This window comes from Rhinopithecus bieti, unplaced genomic scaffold (genome assembly GCF_001698545.2).
Source record: "Rhinopithecus bieti isolate Rb0 unplaced genomic scaffold, ASM169854v2 scaffold_15676, whole genome shotgun sequence".
Classification (NCBI taxonomy): domain Eukaryota; kingdom Metazoa; phylum Chordata; class Mammalia; order Primates; family Cercopithecidae; genus Rhinopithecus; species Rhinopithecus bieti.
In genome coordinates, this window is record NW_016809194.1 from 1099624 (window position 1) to 1115530 (window position 15907).

General features: G+C 39.0%; 1 protein-coding gene and 1 long non-coding RNA gene across 2 annotated transcripts in view; one reads left to right on the plus strand and one right to left on the minus strand.

Annotated features, from left to right (window-relative positions):
* Positions 1–15907, plus strand: part of AXDND1 (axonemal dynein light chain domain containing 1) — a 197469-nt gene that overhangs the window by 134912 nt on the left and 46650 nt on the right. Inside the window, 1 exon segment of the mRNA XM_017888828.1 lies at positions 411–518. Coding sequence (XP_017744317.1) covers positions 411–518 — 108 coding nt within the window.
* The window catches only part of LOC108539892 (uncharacterized), a 28683-nt gene that overhangs the window by 1834 nt on the left and 10942 nt on the right, over positions 1–15907 (minus strand). The gene's annotated exons all lie outside the window — the stretch shown is intronic.

Sequence of the window (15907 nt, forward strand, 5' to 3'; positions counted from 1 at the left end):
TATATGCCTAATGCTTAGAACAGAGTCTGACATATAATTAAGTACAAGGTAGGTGTTTACTACTTCTGTTGTTATTATGCAATCACAGTTGACCTGTTCAGTTGCATAAAATTTATTAGGAGGCCATTTAGACATTAGTAAATAAAACAATCTTTTTGTATCTGTTTTTATGGCACTTCACTACTCCCTGTCCCATTACAACCCAGATCCCAAACCCTGTCAATAAGAGATAATATGATTTAGGTCTATGTTAATACCCAGTCACCTCTGCACATATCTTTGAACTGAACTGATATAAAGTTAATTGAATATAGTTATGTTTAGTGGAATTGTATTTAGCAGTTCCTCAATAGCAGTGAGTGAATAAATATGCTGGTTTTTTCTGCTTGTAATCTTTTATCTCTTCTCAGAAAGAATGTTATGAATGGATCAACACATGCTCTTGCCTCCTTTCTAATATCAAAGGCAGAAAAATTACATTATTGACATATGAAGAAATAGAGCAGCTACTTGAAGAGGTATTTGCCACATGTTAGCATTGGTTATTGTTCAGGTTATTCCTGTATTTCAATAGATAAGGTTCACAGCTTTTTCCAATCAATGTTCTGAATCCTTGTTCATTTACCCTAACATATGAGAATTTTGGTTCTGATCAAGATCTTTGACAGCTCTTCTTCCCTCTAAGGAAGAGAATCATCCACTCAGCATTTTGCGTCATGTTTTTAGCAGGTGGTTTTATAAAGGAAAGAATGGTTTTCAGGTAGAAGCTCCCTGCCACTTCCTGAGGCATATCCTCAGGTTCATCTGCTTCTGTGCTCACCCTTTTCCCTCCCCTCCAGTCTCAGTCTTTCCATCCAAGGTTATTTCTTCCTTCGAGCACTTAATCCCATGTTCAGTGGCTTCTCTCTTTTGCCTCTTTAATGTCTTCTCTAATTGTTCCATTTTATCAATCTAAAACATAGTCATTTCTCCCATCCTAAAAAGTGTGTCCCTTGACCTTGTCTCTCTGCTGCTTTCTCTCTTTCCATTCCATCATAATCAATTTGTTTAAGCTCTGTAAGGTCACCTTATTGCCAAATCCAAGTATCTTCCATTCTATATTTAACCTGGCTTCTCTGTAGCATTTGGCTCTCTTAACCATTTACTCCTTTTGCAACCTCTCTTCACAAGACAAAAGTGTCCTGGTTTTTCTCCTACTTCTTTATTTCTTTTCACCCTTGTTTTAGACTTTCACCCTTGTCTGCCTCTTAAATGTTGATATTCTGTCCTTGGCTTGCTTTCACTTCTCATTTGTACACACTACCTATTCCAGTGTTTCCCATGGTTTTAATTACCACCTGCTTACCAAGAATCTCAAATCAGTGAATATCATGTGCCATCACAAACTCAACTCTTGTTTGTATTTCAGCCTCTTTGAAGGTGTTCTCCTCCAGTAAATTCTGAAGAAACTCCCACTGTTATCAGAGTCATACTCTACAGGTATGATCTGATGGCCTATATGTCAGTGTCTGGGGTCTGAGAAAGAAGGGGAAGGTTCTATCTACAAATTTATGAAACTTTTTTTTTACATTTAAACACTGAAGAAACATCGTCTCTCTAAATTATTCACTTTTAACAAATATTCATTTTACTACGCTGTCCAGATCTTGGCCAGAATTATTGTGAAATAACCACTGAATGATTTTATTAAGATTATAAGTTGTAAATTATAGTATACTTTGAGAAACTTAATGAAGTACCGCAGACATGATCTTGGTGTATCAGATCTAGGAAGAAATCCGAGAACTATACAGAATCAGAGACTTGAGAGCAGAAGGGAATTTAAAGGCGATTGGATTTAACCTTGCATGAATCTGACAACAAATCTTTGATTTTTTATTTTTCCCTAGGTTACTGAGGTACAGGTAGTGTTTGGTTACATGAGTAAGTTCTTTAGTGGTGATTTCTGAGATTTTTGTGCGCCCATCACTCGAGCAGTATACACTGCACCCTATTTGTAGTCTTTTATCCCTTGCCCCCTCCCACCCTTCTTGCCAAGTCCCCTAAGTACATTATATCATTCTTATGCCTTTGCATCCTCATAGCTTAGCTCCCATGTATCAGTAAGAAGATATGGTGTTTGGTTTTTCATTCCTGAGCTACTTCACTTACAATAAGAGTCTTCGGTAGTCCCAGCTACTCAGGAGTCTGAGGCAGGAGAATCTCTTGAGCCCAGGAGGCGGAGGCTTCAGTGAGCTGAGATCACGCCACTGCACTCCAGCCTGGGTGACAGAGCGAGACTCTGTCCCCTCCCCCCCCCAAAAAAGATTCTCCAATCTCATCCAGGTCACTGCAAATGCTGTTAATTCATTCCTTTTCATGGCTGAGTAGCATTCCATCACACACACAAACACACACACACACATATATATGTAATATTATATGTGAAATATATATAACATAATACATATTACATATAATATGGTATATATAATATATAATATATGGGGTGTATATATATGTATGTGTGTGTGTATATATATGTGTGTGTGTACATATATATATATATCTCTCACAGTTTTTTATCCACTTGTTGATTGATGGTCATTTGGGTTGGTTCCATGATTTTGCAATTGCAAACTGTGCTGCTATAAATATGAGTGTGCAAGTATCTTTTTCCTATAATGACTTCTTTTCCTCTGAGTAGATACCCAGTAGTGGGATTGCTGGATCAAATTGTAGTTCCATTTTTAGTTCTTTAAGGAATCTCCACACTGTTTTCCATAGCTGCTCTACTAGTTTACATTCCCACCAGCAGTGTAGAAGTGTTCCTTGATTACTGGATTCATGCCAACATCTACTGTTTTTTGATTTTTTGATTATGGCTATTCTTGCAGGAGTAAGGTGGTATTGCATTGTGGTTTTGATTTGCATTTCCCTGATCGTTAGTGATGTTGAGCTTTTTTTCAAATATTTGTTGGCCGTTTGTATGTCTTCTTCTGAGAATTGTCTATTCATGTCCTTAGCCCACTTTTTGATGGGATTGTTTGTTTTATTTCTTGCTGATTTGTTTGAGTTTGTTTTAGATTCTGGATATTAGTCCTTTGTCAGATGTATAGAATGTGAAGATTTTCTCCTACTGTGTGGGTTGTCTGTTTACTCTGCTGACTGTTCCTTTTGCCGTGCAAAAGTTCTTTAGTTTAATTAAGCCCCAGCTATTTATCTTTGTTTTTATTGCATTTGCTTTTGGGTTCTTGGTGATGAAATCTTTGCCTAAGCCAATGTCTAGAAGGGTTTTTCCAATGTTACATCTAGAATTTTTATAGTTTCAGGCCTTAGGTTTAAGTCCTTAATCCATCTTGAGTTGATTTTTGTATAAGATGAGAGATGAGGATCCAGTTTCATTCTCCTACATGTGGCTAGCCATTTATCCCAGCACCATTTATTGAAAAGGGTGTCCTTTCCCCACTTTATGTTTTTGTTTTCTATGTTGAAGATCAGTTGGCTATACGTATTTGGGTTTATTTCTGGGTACTCTATTCAGCTCCATTTGTCTATGTGCTTATTTTTATACCAGTACCATGCTGTTTTGGTGACTATGGCCTTATAGTATAGTTTGAAATCAGGTAGTGCAATGCCTCCAGATTTGTTCTTTTTGCTTAGTCTTGCTTTGGCTATGTGGGCTCTTTTTTGGTTCCATATGAATTTTAGAATTCTTTTTTCTAATTCTGTGAAGAATGATAGTGGTATTTTGATGGGATTGCATTGAATTTGCTTTTGGCAGTATGGCTATTTTCACAATATTGATTCTATCCATCCATGAGCATGGGATATGTTTCCATTCGTTTGTGTCATCTATGATTTCTTTCAGCAGTGTTTGTAATTTTCCTTATAGAGGTCTTTTGCCTCCTTGGTTAGGAATATTCCTAAGTATTTTATTATTTTTGCAACTATTGTAAAGGGGTTGAGTTCTTGATTTGACTCTCCGCTTAGTTGCTATTAGTGTAGAGAAAAGCTACTGATTTGTGTACATTAATCCTGTATCTGGAAACTTTGCTGAATTCAGTTGTGGGAACTTTCTGGAGGAGTCTTTAGGGTTTTTAAGGTAAATTATCATATTGTCAGCAAATAGTGACAGTTTGACTTCCTCTTTACCAGTTTGGATGTCCTTTATTTGCTTCTCTTGTCTGATTGCTCTGGCTAGTACTTCCAGTACTATATTGAAGAGGAGTGGTGAGAGTGGGTAGGTATCCTTGTCTCATTCCAATTCTCAGAGAGAATGCTTTCAACTTTCCCCATCCATTATGTTGGCTGTGGATTTGTCACAGATGGCTTTTAATACATTGAGTTATGTCCCTTGTTTGCTGATTTTGCTGAGAGTTTTAATCATAAAGGGATGCTGGATTTTGTCAAATAATTTTTCTGCATCTATTGAAATGATCATGTGATTTTGTTTTTAATTCTGTTTATGTGGTGTATCACATTTATTGAATTATGTATGTTAAACCATCCCTGCATCCCTGCTATGTAATCTACATGATCACAGTGGATTATCTTTTTGATATGTTGTTGGATTCAGTTAGCTAGTATTTTGTTAAGGATTTTAATGTCTGTGTTCATCAGGGATGTCAGTCTGTAGTTTTCTTTTTTGGTTATGTCCTTTCCTGGTTTTGGTATTAGGGTGATTCTGGCTTCATAGAATGAATTAGGGAGGGTTCCCTTTTTCTCTATCTTGTGGAATAGTGTCAAAAGGATTGGTATCGATTCTTTGAATGTCTGGTAGAATTCTGCTGTGAATCCTTCTGGTCCTGGACTTTTTTGTTGTTAATTTTTAAATTACCATTTTAATCTTGCTGCTTGTTATTAGTCTGTTCAGGTTATCTAATTATTCCTGAGCTAAGCTTGGAGGGTTGTATGTTTCCAGGAATTTATCCATCTCTTCTAGGTTTTCTAGTTTATGTGCATAAAGGTGTTCATAGTTGCTTTGAATGATCTTTTGTATTTCAGCGGTGTCAGTTGTAGTATCTCCTGTTTCGTTTCTTAATTAGGTTATCCGGATTTTTTCTGTTCTTTTCTTGGTTAATCTTGCTAATAGTCTATCAACTTTATTCTTTCAAAGAACCAGCTTTTTGCTTCATATATCTTTTGTATTTTTTTGTTTGTTTGTTTATTTCAATTTCATTTAATTCTACTCTGATCTTGGTTATTTTCTTTCTTCTGCTGGGTTTGGGTTTGGTTTGTTCTTGTTTCTCTAGTTCCTTGAGGTGTGACCTTAGAATGTCAGTTTGTACTCTTTCTGTCTTTTTGATATAGGCATTTAATGCTATGAACTTTCCTCTTAGCACAGTCTTTGCTGTATCCCAGAGGTTTTGATAGGTAGTGTCATTATGTCATTATTGTTGTTCAGTTCAAAGAATTTTTAATTTCCATCTTGGTTTCGCTTTTGACCGAACGATCATTCAGGGGCAGGTTATTTAGTGTCCATGTATTTGCATGATTTTGAAGGTTCCTTTTGGAGTTGATTTCCAATTTTATTCCACTGTAGTCTGAGAGAGTACTAAATTTATGAAGGCTCATCTAGTGGCCTATCACATTATCTATCTTGGAGAAAGTTCTGTGCACTGTTGAATAGAATGTGTATTCTGTGGTTGTTAGATAAAATGTTTTGTATATATCTGCTAAGCCCATTTGTTCCAAGATATAGTTTAAATCCATTGTTTCTTTGTTGACTTTTTGTCTTGATGACCTGTCTAGTGCTGTCAGTGGAGTATTGAAGTCCCCACTATTATTGTGTTGCTGTCTATCTCATTTCTTAGGTCTATTAGTCATTGTTTTATAAATTTGGGAGCTCCAGTGTTAGGTGCATGTATTTTAGGATTGTGATATTTTCTTGTTGGACAAGGCCTTTACCATTATATAATGTCCGTCTTTGTCTCTTTTAACTGCTGTTGCTTTAAAGTTTGTTTTGTCTGATTCAAGAATAGCTACCCCTGCTCACTTTTGGTGTCTCTTTGCATGAAATGCCTATTCCCACCTTTTTATTTCAGTTTATGTGAGTCCTTATGTGTTAGGTGAGTCTCCTGAAGGCAGCAGATAGTTGGTTGGTGAGTTCTTATCCATTCAACAGTTCTGTATCTTTTAAGTGGAGCATTTAAGCCATTTACATTCAATGTTAGTATTGAGATGTGAGATACCATTCCATTCATTGTGCTATTTGTTGTCTGTGTGCCTTTGTTTTTTGTTTCTGCTTTTCACATTTTTTTGGTTGTCTAAGTCCTGTGTGATTTATGCTTTGAAGAGGTTCTATTTTGATGTGTTTCCAGGATTTGCTTCAAGATTTAGAGCTCTTTTTAGCAGTTCTTGTAGTGGTGGCTTGGGAGTGGTGAATTCTCTCAGCATTTGTTTGTCTGGAAAATACTGTATCTTTCCTTCATATATGATGCTTAGTTTTGCTGGATACAAAATTCTTGGCTGATAATTATTTTGTCTGAGGAGGCTGAAGATAGGGCCCCAATCCCTTGTAGCTTGTAGGGTTTCTGCTGAGAAAACTGCTGTTAATCTAATAGGTTTTCCTTTATAGAGTACCTGATGCTTTTGTCTCACAACTGTTAAGCTTCTTTCCTTCATCTTAACTTTAGATAACCTGAAAACAATGTGCCTAGGCGATGATTTTTTTGTGCTGAATTTCCCAGGTGTTCTTTGTGCTTCTTGTTTTTGCATGTCTAGGTCTCTAGCAAGGCTGGGGAAGTTCTCCTCAATTATTCCCCCAAATATGTTTTCCAAACTTTTAGATTTCTCTTCTTTCTCAGGAACATCAATTATTCTTAGGTTTGGTCATTTAACATAATCCCAGACTTCTTGGAGGCTTTGTTCATGTTTTCTTTTCTTTTTTCTTTGTCTTTGTTGGATTGGGTTAATTCGAAGACCTTGTCTTCGAGCTCTGAATTTCTTTCTTCTACTTGTTCAATTCTATTGCTAAGACTTTCCAGAGCATTTTGCAGTACTATAAGTATGCCCAATTTCCCTGAAGTTTTGATTGCTTTTTCTTTATGGTATCTATTTCCTTGCATATTTCTCCCTTCGTTTCTTGTGTCATTTTTTGGATTTCCTTGCATTGGGCTTTGCCTTTCTCTGGTGCCTGCCTGATTAGCTTAATAACTAATCTCCTGAATTCTTTTTCATGTAAATCAGGGATTTCTTCTTGGTGTGGAACCATTGCTGGTGAGCTAGTGTGATTTTTTGGGTGTGTTAAAGAACCTTGTTTTGCCATATTACCAGAGTTGGTTTTCTGGTTCCTTCTCATTTGGGTAGGCTCTGTCAGAGGGAAGGTATAGGGCTGAAGTCTTTTGTTCAGATTATTTAGTCCCATGGGGTCTTCCCTTGATGTAGTACTCTCCCCCTTTTCCTATGGATGTGGCTTCCTGTGAGCTGAGCTGCAGTGATTGTTATCTCTCTTCTTGGTCTAGCCACCCTGCAAGGCTACCTGGCTCTGGGCTGGTCCTGGGGGTTGTCTGCACAGAGTCCTGTGATGTGAACTGTCTATGGCTTCCTCAGCCGTGGATACCAGCACCTGTTCTAGTGGAGGTGGCAGTGGGGGTGAAACAGTTTGTGAGGGTTCTTAGCTTTGGTGGTTTAATGTGTCTTTGTGCTGGTTGGTCACCTGCCAGGAGGTGGCACTTTCCAGAGAGCATCAGCTGTGATAGTATGGAGAGGAACTGGTGGTGGGCAGAGCCCCAGAACTCCCAAGAGTATATGTCTTCACGTACCCTATCCACCTTTTGTCTTCAGCTACCAGGTGGGGGCAGGGCTAGGCGTGATCTGAGCTCAGATTCTTCTTGGGCAGGTCTTGCTGTGTCTGCTGTGGGGAGTGGGGGTGAGTTTCCCAGGTCAGTGGAGTTATGTACCTAGGAGGATTATGGCTGCCTCTGCTGAGTCATGCAGGTTGTCAGGGAAGTGGGGGAAAGTCAGCAGTCACAGACCTCATCCAGCCTCCACACAATCTGAAGGGCAGTTCTTATTCCCACCATGCCTCCACTAACAGCCCCGAGGCTGTTTCCAGGCAGTGGGCAAGCAGAGCTTGAGAATTTGTCCTGTGTTACCTGCCTCCCAGCAAAAGAAAAGGGTTTTGGTTCTTCTTCCACCTGTGGAGTCTGCATGCTGGATTCACACCCTCCCCTGAGTTCTGGCCAGGAGGCACCTTGCCCTATTCAAATTGTTACAAAGTTCAGCTGGAGACTTCCTTCTCCCTGTGGCATTTTCCCCTGCACCTCTGGCCGCCCTCCTGAAGGGTCCCTTGGTGCCAGGCAGGAATGGCCTGCTTGGGGACCCAGCGAGCTCCCAGGGCCTTTCCTGCTGCTTCCTCTACTCCTGTATTTTGCTCAGCTCTCTAAATTGACACAGTTCCAGGTAAGGTTGGAAACTTCTCTTGCAAACTAGACCTTCGGTTTCCCCAGTGGGGGTGTGTTTGGGAGCAGAGGGTCTCCCCTTCTCACTTCTACAGTTTCAGCACTCACAGTATTTGGAGTGTCTCCCGGGTCCTGCAGGAGCAGTCTACTCCCTTCGGAGGGTCTGTGGGTCCTCTTGGGATTCCTGCTTTGTTCTTGCAGTCATTCTGGAGCTAAAATTTCTGATGCGAGCCTCCACACACTGCTCTGTCCATCTGAGTCAGAGCTACAATCTAGTCCTACCTCCCATCCACCATGATGATCTTCTCTTTTATCTGATGATGAATCTTAATGTAATATCCATACTTGATCATTATGCCTAAGTTTGAATATCTGAAGTGACAGAGAACTACTTTCAGAAAGACTGCATTCATTTTTGGTGAGCGCTGAGTATTAGAACATTAATTCTTTCTATTGAACTAAATGTAATGTCTCCTTGTGGCTTTAGCTTTTTCTACCTACTGGTCCTAGTTCAGTCTTTTGTGGTAATATGAACAGGGCTGATTTGTCTTCCATATTATAATATTTCCAACATTTGAAAACAACTGTACTCAACCTAAGTCTATTTTTTGATTTTCTGTTCTTTTCTATTGATCTGTCTATTAACGGGTCATTACCACAATATCTTAATTATTGAGGCTTTATGATACATTTTCTTTTTTCTTTTTGACTTTTATTTTAAGTTCAGGGGTACATGTGCAGGTTTGTCACAAAGGTAAACTTGTGTCATGGAGGTTTGTTGTACAGATTATTTCATCACCTCGGTATTAAGCCTAGTGTCCTTCAGTTGTTTTTCTTGATCCTCTCCCTCTGCCCACCCTTCACCATCCTAAAGGCCCCAGTACGTATTGTTCCCCTTTATGTGTCCATGTGGTCTCATCATTTAGCTTAAAAGGGAAAACATGTAGTATTTGGTTTTCTCTTCCTGTGTTAGTTTGCTAAGGATAATGGCCTCTTGCTCCATCCATGTCCCTGCAAAGGACATGATCTCATTCTTTTTATGGCTGCATTTTATTCCATGGTGTATATGTACTGCGTTCTCTCTATCCAGTCTATCATTGGTGGATATTTAGGTTAATTCCATGTCATTGCTGTTGTGAATAGTGCTGCAATGAACATACGCATGCATGTGTCTTTACCATAGAATGATTTATATTCCTTCTGGTATATACTTAGTAATGGGATTGCTGGGTCAAATGGCATTTCTGTCTTTGGATCTTTGAAGAGTCGCCACACTGTCTTCCACCATGGCTGAACTAATTTACACTCCCACTGACAGTGTATAAGTGATCCTTTCTCTCCACAACCTTGCCAGAATCTGTTATTTTTTGACTTTGTAATAGTTGCCATTCTGACTGGTGTTAGATGGTATCTCATTATGGTTTTGATTTGTATTTCTCTAATGATCAGTGATGTTGAAGTTTTTCTCATATGATTGTTGGCCACATTTATGTCTTTTGAAAAGTGTNTCTATTGCTAAGACTTTCCAGAGCATTTTGCAGTACTATAAGTATGCCCAATTTCCCTGAAGTTTTGATTGCTTTTCTTTATGGTATCTATTTCCTTGCATATTTCTCCCTTCGTTTCTTGTGTCATTTTTTGGATTTCCTTGCATTGGGCTTTGCCTTTCTCTGGTGCCTGCCTGATTAGCTTAATAACTAATCTCCTGAATTCTTTTCATGTAAATCAGGGATTTCTTCTTGGTGTGGAACCATTGCTGGTGAGCTAGTGTGATTTTTTGGGTGTGTTAAAGAACCTTGTTTTGCCATATTACCAGAGTTGGTTTTCTGGTTCCTTCTCATTTGGGTAGGCTCTGTCAGAGGGAAGGTATAGGGCTGAAGTCTTTTGTTCAGATTATTTAGTCCCATGGGGTCTTCCCTTGATGTAGTACTCTCCCCTTTTCCTATGGATGTGGCTTCCTGTGAGCTGAGCTGCAGTGATTGTTATCTCTCTTCTTGGTCTAGCCACCCTGCAAGGCTACCTGGCTCTGGGCTGGTCCTGGGGTTGTCTGCACAGAGTCCTGTGATGTGAACTGTCTATGGCTTCCTCAGCCGTGGATACCAGCACCTGTTCTAGTGGAGGTGGCAGTGGGGTGAAACAGTTTGTGAGGGTTCTTAGCTTTGGTGGTTTAATGTGTCTTTGTGCTGGTTGGTCACCTGCCAGGAGGTGGCACTTTCCAGAGAGCATCAGCTGTGATAGTATGGAGAGGAACTGGTGGTGGGCAGAGCCCCAGAACTCCCAAGAGTATATGTCTTCACGTACCCTATCCACCTTTTGTCTTCAGCTACCAGGTGGGGCAGGGCTAGGCGTGATCTGAGCTCAGATTCTTCTTGGGCAGGTCTTGCTGTGTCTGCTGTGGGGAGTGGGGTGAGTTTCCCAGGTCAGTGGAGTTATGTACCTAGGAGGATTATGGCTGCCTCTGCTGAGTCATGCAGGTTGTCAGGGAAGTGGGGAAAGTCAGCAGTCACAGACCTCATCCAGCCTCCACACAATCTGAAGGGCAGTTCTTATTCCCACCATGCCTCCACTAACAGCCCCGAGGCTGTTTCCAGGCAGTGGGCAAGCAGAGCTTGAGAATTTGTCCTGTGTTACCTGCCTCCCAGCAAAAGAAAAGGGTTTTGGTTCTTCTTCCACCTGTGGAGTCTGCATGCTGGATTCACACCCTCCCCTGAGTTCTGGCCAGGAGGCACCTTGCCCTATTCAAATTGTTACAAAGTTCAGCTGGAGACTTCCTTCTCCCTGTGGCATTTTCCCCTGCACCTCTGGCCGCCCTCCTGAAGGGTCCCTTGGTGCCAGGCAGGAATGGCCTGCTTGGGGACCCAGCGAGCTCCCAGGGCCTTTCCTGCTGCTTCCTCTACTCCTGTATTTTGCTCAGCTCTCTAAATTGACACAGTTCCAGGTAAGGTTGGAAACTTCTCTTGCAAACTAGACCTTCGGTTTCCCCAGTGGGGTGTGTTTGGGAGCAGAGGGTCTCCCCTTCTCACTTCTACAGTTTCAGCACTCACAGTATTTGGAGTGTCTCCCGGGTCCTGCAGGAGCAGTCTACTCCCTTCGGAGGGTCTGTGGGTCCTCTTGGGATTCCTGCTTTGTTCTTGCAGTCATTCTGGAGCTAAAATTTCTGATGCGAGCCTCCACACACTGCTCTGTCCATCTGAGTCAGAGCTACAATCTAGTCCTACCTCCCATCCACCATGATGATCTTCTCTTTTATCTGATGATGAATCTTAATGTAATATCCATACTTGATCATTATGCCTAAGTTTGAATATCTGAAGTGACAGAGAACTACTTTCAGAAAGACTGCATTCATTTTGGTGAGCGCTGAGTATTAGAACATTAATTCTTTCTATTGAACTAAATGTAATGTCTCCTTGTGGCTTTAGCTTTTCTACCTACTGGTCCTAGTTCAGTCTTTTGTGGTAATATGAACAGGGCTGATTTGTCTTCCATATTATAATATTTCCAACATTTGAAAACAACTGTACTCAACCTAAGTCTATTTTTTGATTTTCTGTTCTTTTCTATTGATCTGTCTATTAACGGGTCATTACCACAATATCTTAATTATTGAGGCTTTATGATACATTTTCTTTTTTCTTTTGACTTTTATTTTAAGTTCAGGGGTACATGTGCAGGTTTGTCACAAAGGTAAACTTGTGTCATGGAGGTTTGTTGTACAGATTATTTCATCACCTCGGTATTAAGCCTAGTGTCCTTCAGTTGTTTTCTTGATCCTCTCCCTCTGCCCACCCTTCACCATCCTAAAGGCCCCAGTACGTATTGTTCCCCTTTATGTGTCCATGTGGTCTCATCATTTAGCTTAAAAGGGAAAACATGTAGTATTTGGTTTTCTCTTCCTGTGTTAGTTTGCTAAGGATAATGGCCTCTTGCTCCATCCATGTCCCTGCAAAGGACATGATCTCATTCTTTTATGGCTGCATTTTATTCCATGGTGTATATGTACTGCGTTCTCTCTATCCAGTCTATCATTGGTGGATATTTAGGTTAATTCCATGTCATTGCTGTTGTGAATAGTGCTGCAATGAACATACGCATGCATGTGTCTTTACCATAGAATGATTTATATTCCTTCTGGTATATACTTAGTAATGGGATTGCTGGGTCAAATGGCATTTCTGTCTTTGGATCTTTGAAGAGTCGCCACACTGTCTTCCACCATGGCTGAACTAATTTACACTCCCACTGACAGTGTATAAGTGATCCTTTCTCTCCACAACCTTGCCAGAATCTGTTATTTTTTGACTTTGTAATAGTTGCCATTCTGACTGGTGTTAGATGGTATCTCATTATGGTTTTGATTTGTATTTCTCTAATGATCAGTGATGTTGAAGTTTTTCTCATATGATTGTTGGCCACATTTATGTCTTTTGAAAAGTGTCTATTCATGTTCTTTGCCCACTTTTTTTATGGGGTTGTTTTTTGCATGTAAATTTGTTTAAGCTCCTCATAGATGTTGGATATTAGACCTTTGTCAGATAGTTTGCAAAAATTTTCTCCCACTCTGTAGGTTGTCTGTTTACTCTATGGATAGTTTCTTTTACTGTCCAGAAGCTCTTTAATTTAATTAGATCCCATTTGTCAATTTTTGCTTCTGTTGCAATTGTTTTTGGCATCTTCATTGTGAAATCTTTCCCCATTTCTATGTCCAGAATGGTATTGCCTAGGTTGTCTTCCAGGGTTTTTATAGTTTTGGGTTTTACATTTAAGCCTTTAATCCCATCTTCAGTTAATTTTTGTATATGGTATAAGGAAGTGTTCTGGTTTCAATTTTCTCCGTATGGCTATCCAGTTATCCCAGCACCATTTATTGAACAGGGAATTCTTTCCCTATTGCTTGTTTTTGTCAGCTTTGTTGAAGATCAGATGGTTTGTCAGTGTGAAGTCTTATTTCTAGGTATCGGTGTATGTATCTGTTCTTGTATCATACCATGCTGTTTTGGTTACTGCAGCCCTGTACTATACTTTGAAGTTGGGTAGTGTAATGCCTTCAGCTTTGTTCTTTTTTCTTAGGATTGCCTTGCTATTCAGGCTTCTTCTTGATTCCATATGAATTTTAAAATAGTTTTTTCTAGTTCTGTGAAGAATGTCAATGGTAGTTTGATAGGAATAGCATTGAATCTATAAATTGCCCTTGACAGTATGGCCATTTTAACGATATTGATTCCTCCTATTTATGAGTATGGAATGTTTTTCCATTTGTGTCATCTGTGATTTCTTTGAGCAGTGGTTTGTAGTTCTCCTTTTAGAGATATTTCACCTCCCTAGTTAGCTATATTCCTTAGGTATTTTATTCTTTTTGTGGCAGTTGTGAATGGGAGTTTGTTTGTGATTTGGCTCTTGGCTTGACTGTTGTTGATGTATAGGAATGCTAGTGATTTTTGCATGTTGATTTTGTATCTTGACACTTTGCTAAAGTTGTTTATCAGCTTAAGAAGCTTTTGGGATGAGACAATTAGGTTTTCTAGATATAGGATCATGTCATCTGCAAACAGGGATAGTTTGACTCTCTTATGATACGTTTTCATATCTGGTAGGACCAGCTCTCTTCATGGATCTTTTTCAGACATTTCATTGCTATTCTTGCTCACTTATTCTTCCATTTATTTATTTATTCTTTAGAGCGGGGTCTTGATGTTACCTAGGCTGGTCTCAAACTCCTGGGCTTAAGTAATCCTCCTGCCTCAGCCTCCAGAGTAGCTGGGACTATGGTGTGCACCACTGAACCTGGCTATTTTTCTATATAACTTTATAATCTAGTTCTTAAAAATATAACTTTTTAAAACCAGTATAATATTAAATTTATATATTAACTTAGAGCAGACATGTTTATGATGCTGAATTGTCTTGTCCGAGAATATGGAATATGGATGTCTACTTTTATGCCTGTCAATCATGTCTTATTTGTTTGCATTTTGTACATTTATTAGGTTTATGCCTGAGTATTTTATTTTTTGCTATTTTAAATGAGACATTCTTTTCCATTATATCTTCTAACTAGTAACTATGTGTATATATAATATATATAATCAATTTCTGTATTTTAATTTAATTTAATTTTGTTTTATATTTTGAGATTGGATCATACTCTGTCACCCAGGCTGGAGTTCAGTGGTTTAGTCATGGCTCACTGCAGCCTTGACCTCCTGTGCTCAAGCAATCCTTCCACCTCAGCCTCCTGAGTAGGTAGGATTATAGGTGCGTGACACCATGCCTGGCTAATTTTTAAATTTTCATAGAGACAGGGTCTTGCTATGTTGCCTAGGCTGGCTTGAATTCCTAGGCTCAAGTGATCCTCCTGCCTCAGCCTCCCAAAGTGCTGGGATTACAGATGTTTGCCACCATTCTTATTTTAATTTTATATGCTATGACTTTACTAAATTCTCATATTGTGTTTTTTCTCCTCTTCCCGCTGCTCCTCCTCTTACTGTTTTTAGTAGTTTTTCAGTGGATTCTTTGGGGTTTTCTAAATACTTAATCAAATCACCTACAAATAGGGATAGTTTTACCTCTTTCTTTTCAATTCTGATAGATACTTCTAGTTGCTTTTTCTTGTTTAATTGTATTGAGTAATTCTTCCAATTCAATATTAAATAGTAGTGGAAATAACAAGCATCCTTTTCTTTCTTCTGACTTTAGCAGGAATGCCTTTAGTGATTTACCTTTAAGAAATATGCTGGCATTGGAACTGATTTATAAGTTAATTTATTTGTTCTTTCTTCAGAAGTCTCAGATATCCTTGGGTTATTTTTCTTCTGCCTTAACCTTTAGAATTTTCTTTAGTGAAGATCTCCTGGTGGCAAACTCAGTTTTCATTTGTCTGAAAATGCCTTTATTTCACCCTCATTCTTAAATATTTTTGCTGGGTATGCTATTAATTCTAGGATGGTATACTTTTATCTCAGCACATCATTATTATTTTTACTGTTTTCTGGTTTTGTTGTTATTGAACTGACCATTGAGAATCCAACTGTCTGTTTCTTTGAAGTTAATTCATCTTTTCTCTCTGCCTGTTTTTAAAATCATCTTTTTGTCTTTGCTCAGATTAATGTGGAGATGGATTTTCTTTTCTTTTAAAATTTTGCTTGGGATTATCTTGATTTCCTGAATCTTTAGTTTGGTATCTTTTGTTAGATCTGGAAAATTCTCAGTCATCATCTGTTCAAATATTGCCTCTACTGCATTTGCTGTCTTTTTTTTTTATTATTATTATACTTTAAGTTCTAGTGTACATGTGCACAACGTGCAGGTTTGTTACATATGTATACTTGTGCCATGTTGGCGTGCTGCACCCATCAACTCTGCTCTCTTCTTTCCTTCTAGAACTCGAAATGAATGTGTGTTGGAATCAATCCCCCATGTCTCTTAACCTTCTTCCATATTCTCTATCTCTCTATTTCTCTGCATTGCATCCTGAATAATTTTTCTGGCTTACCATCCAGTTCACTAATTTGCCCTCCAATTGA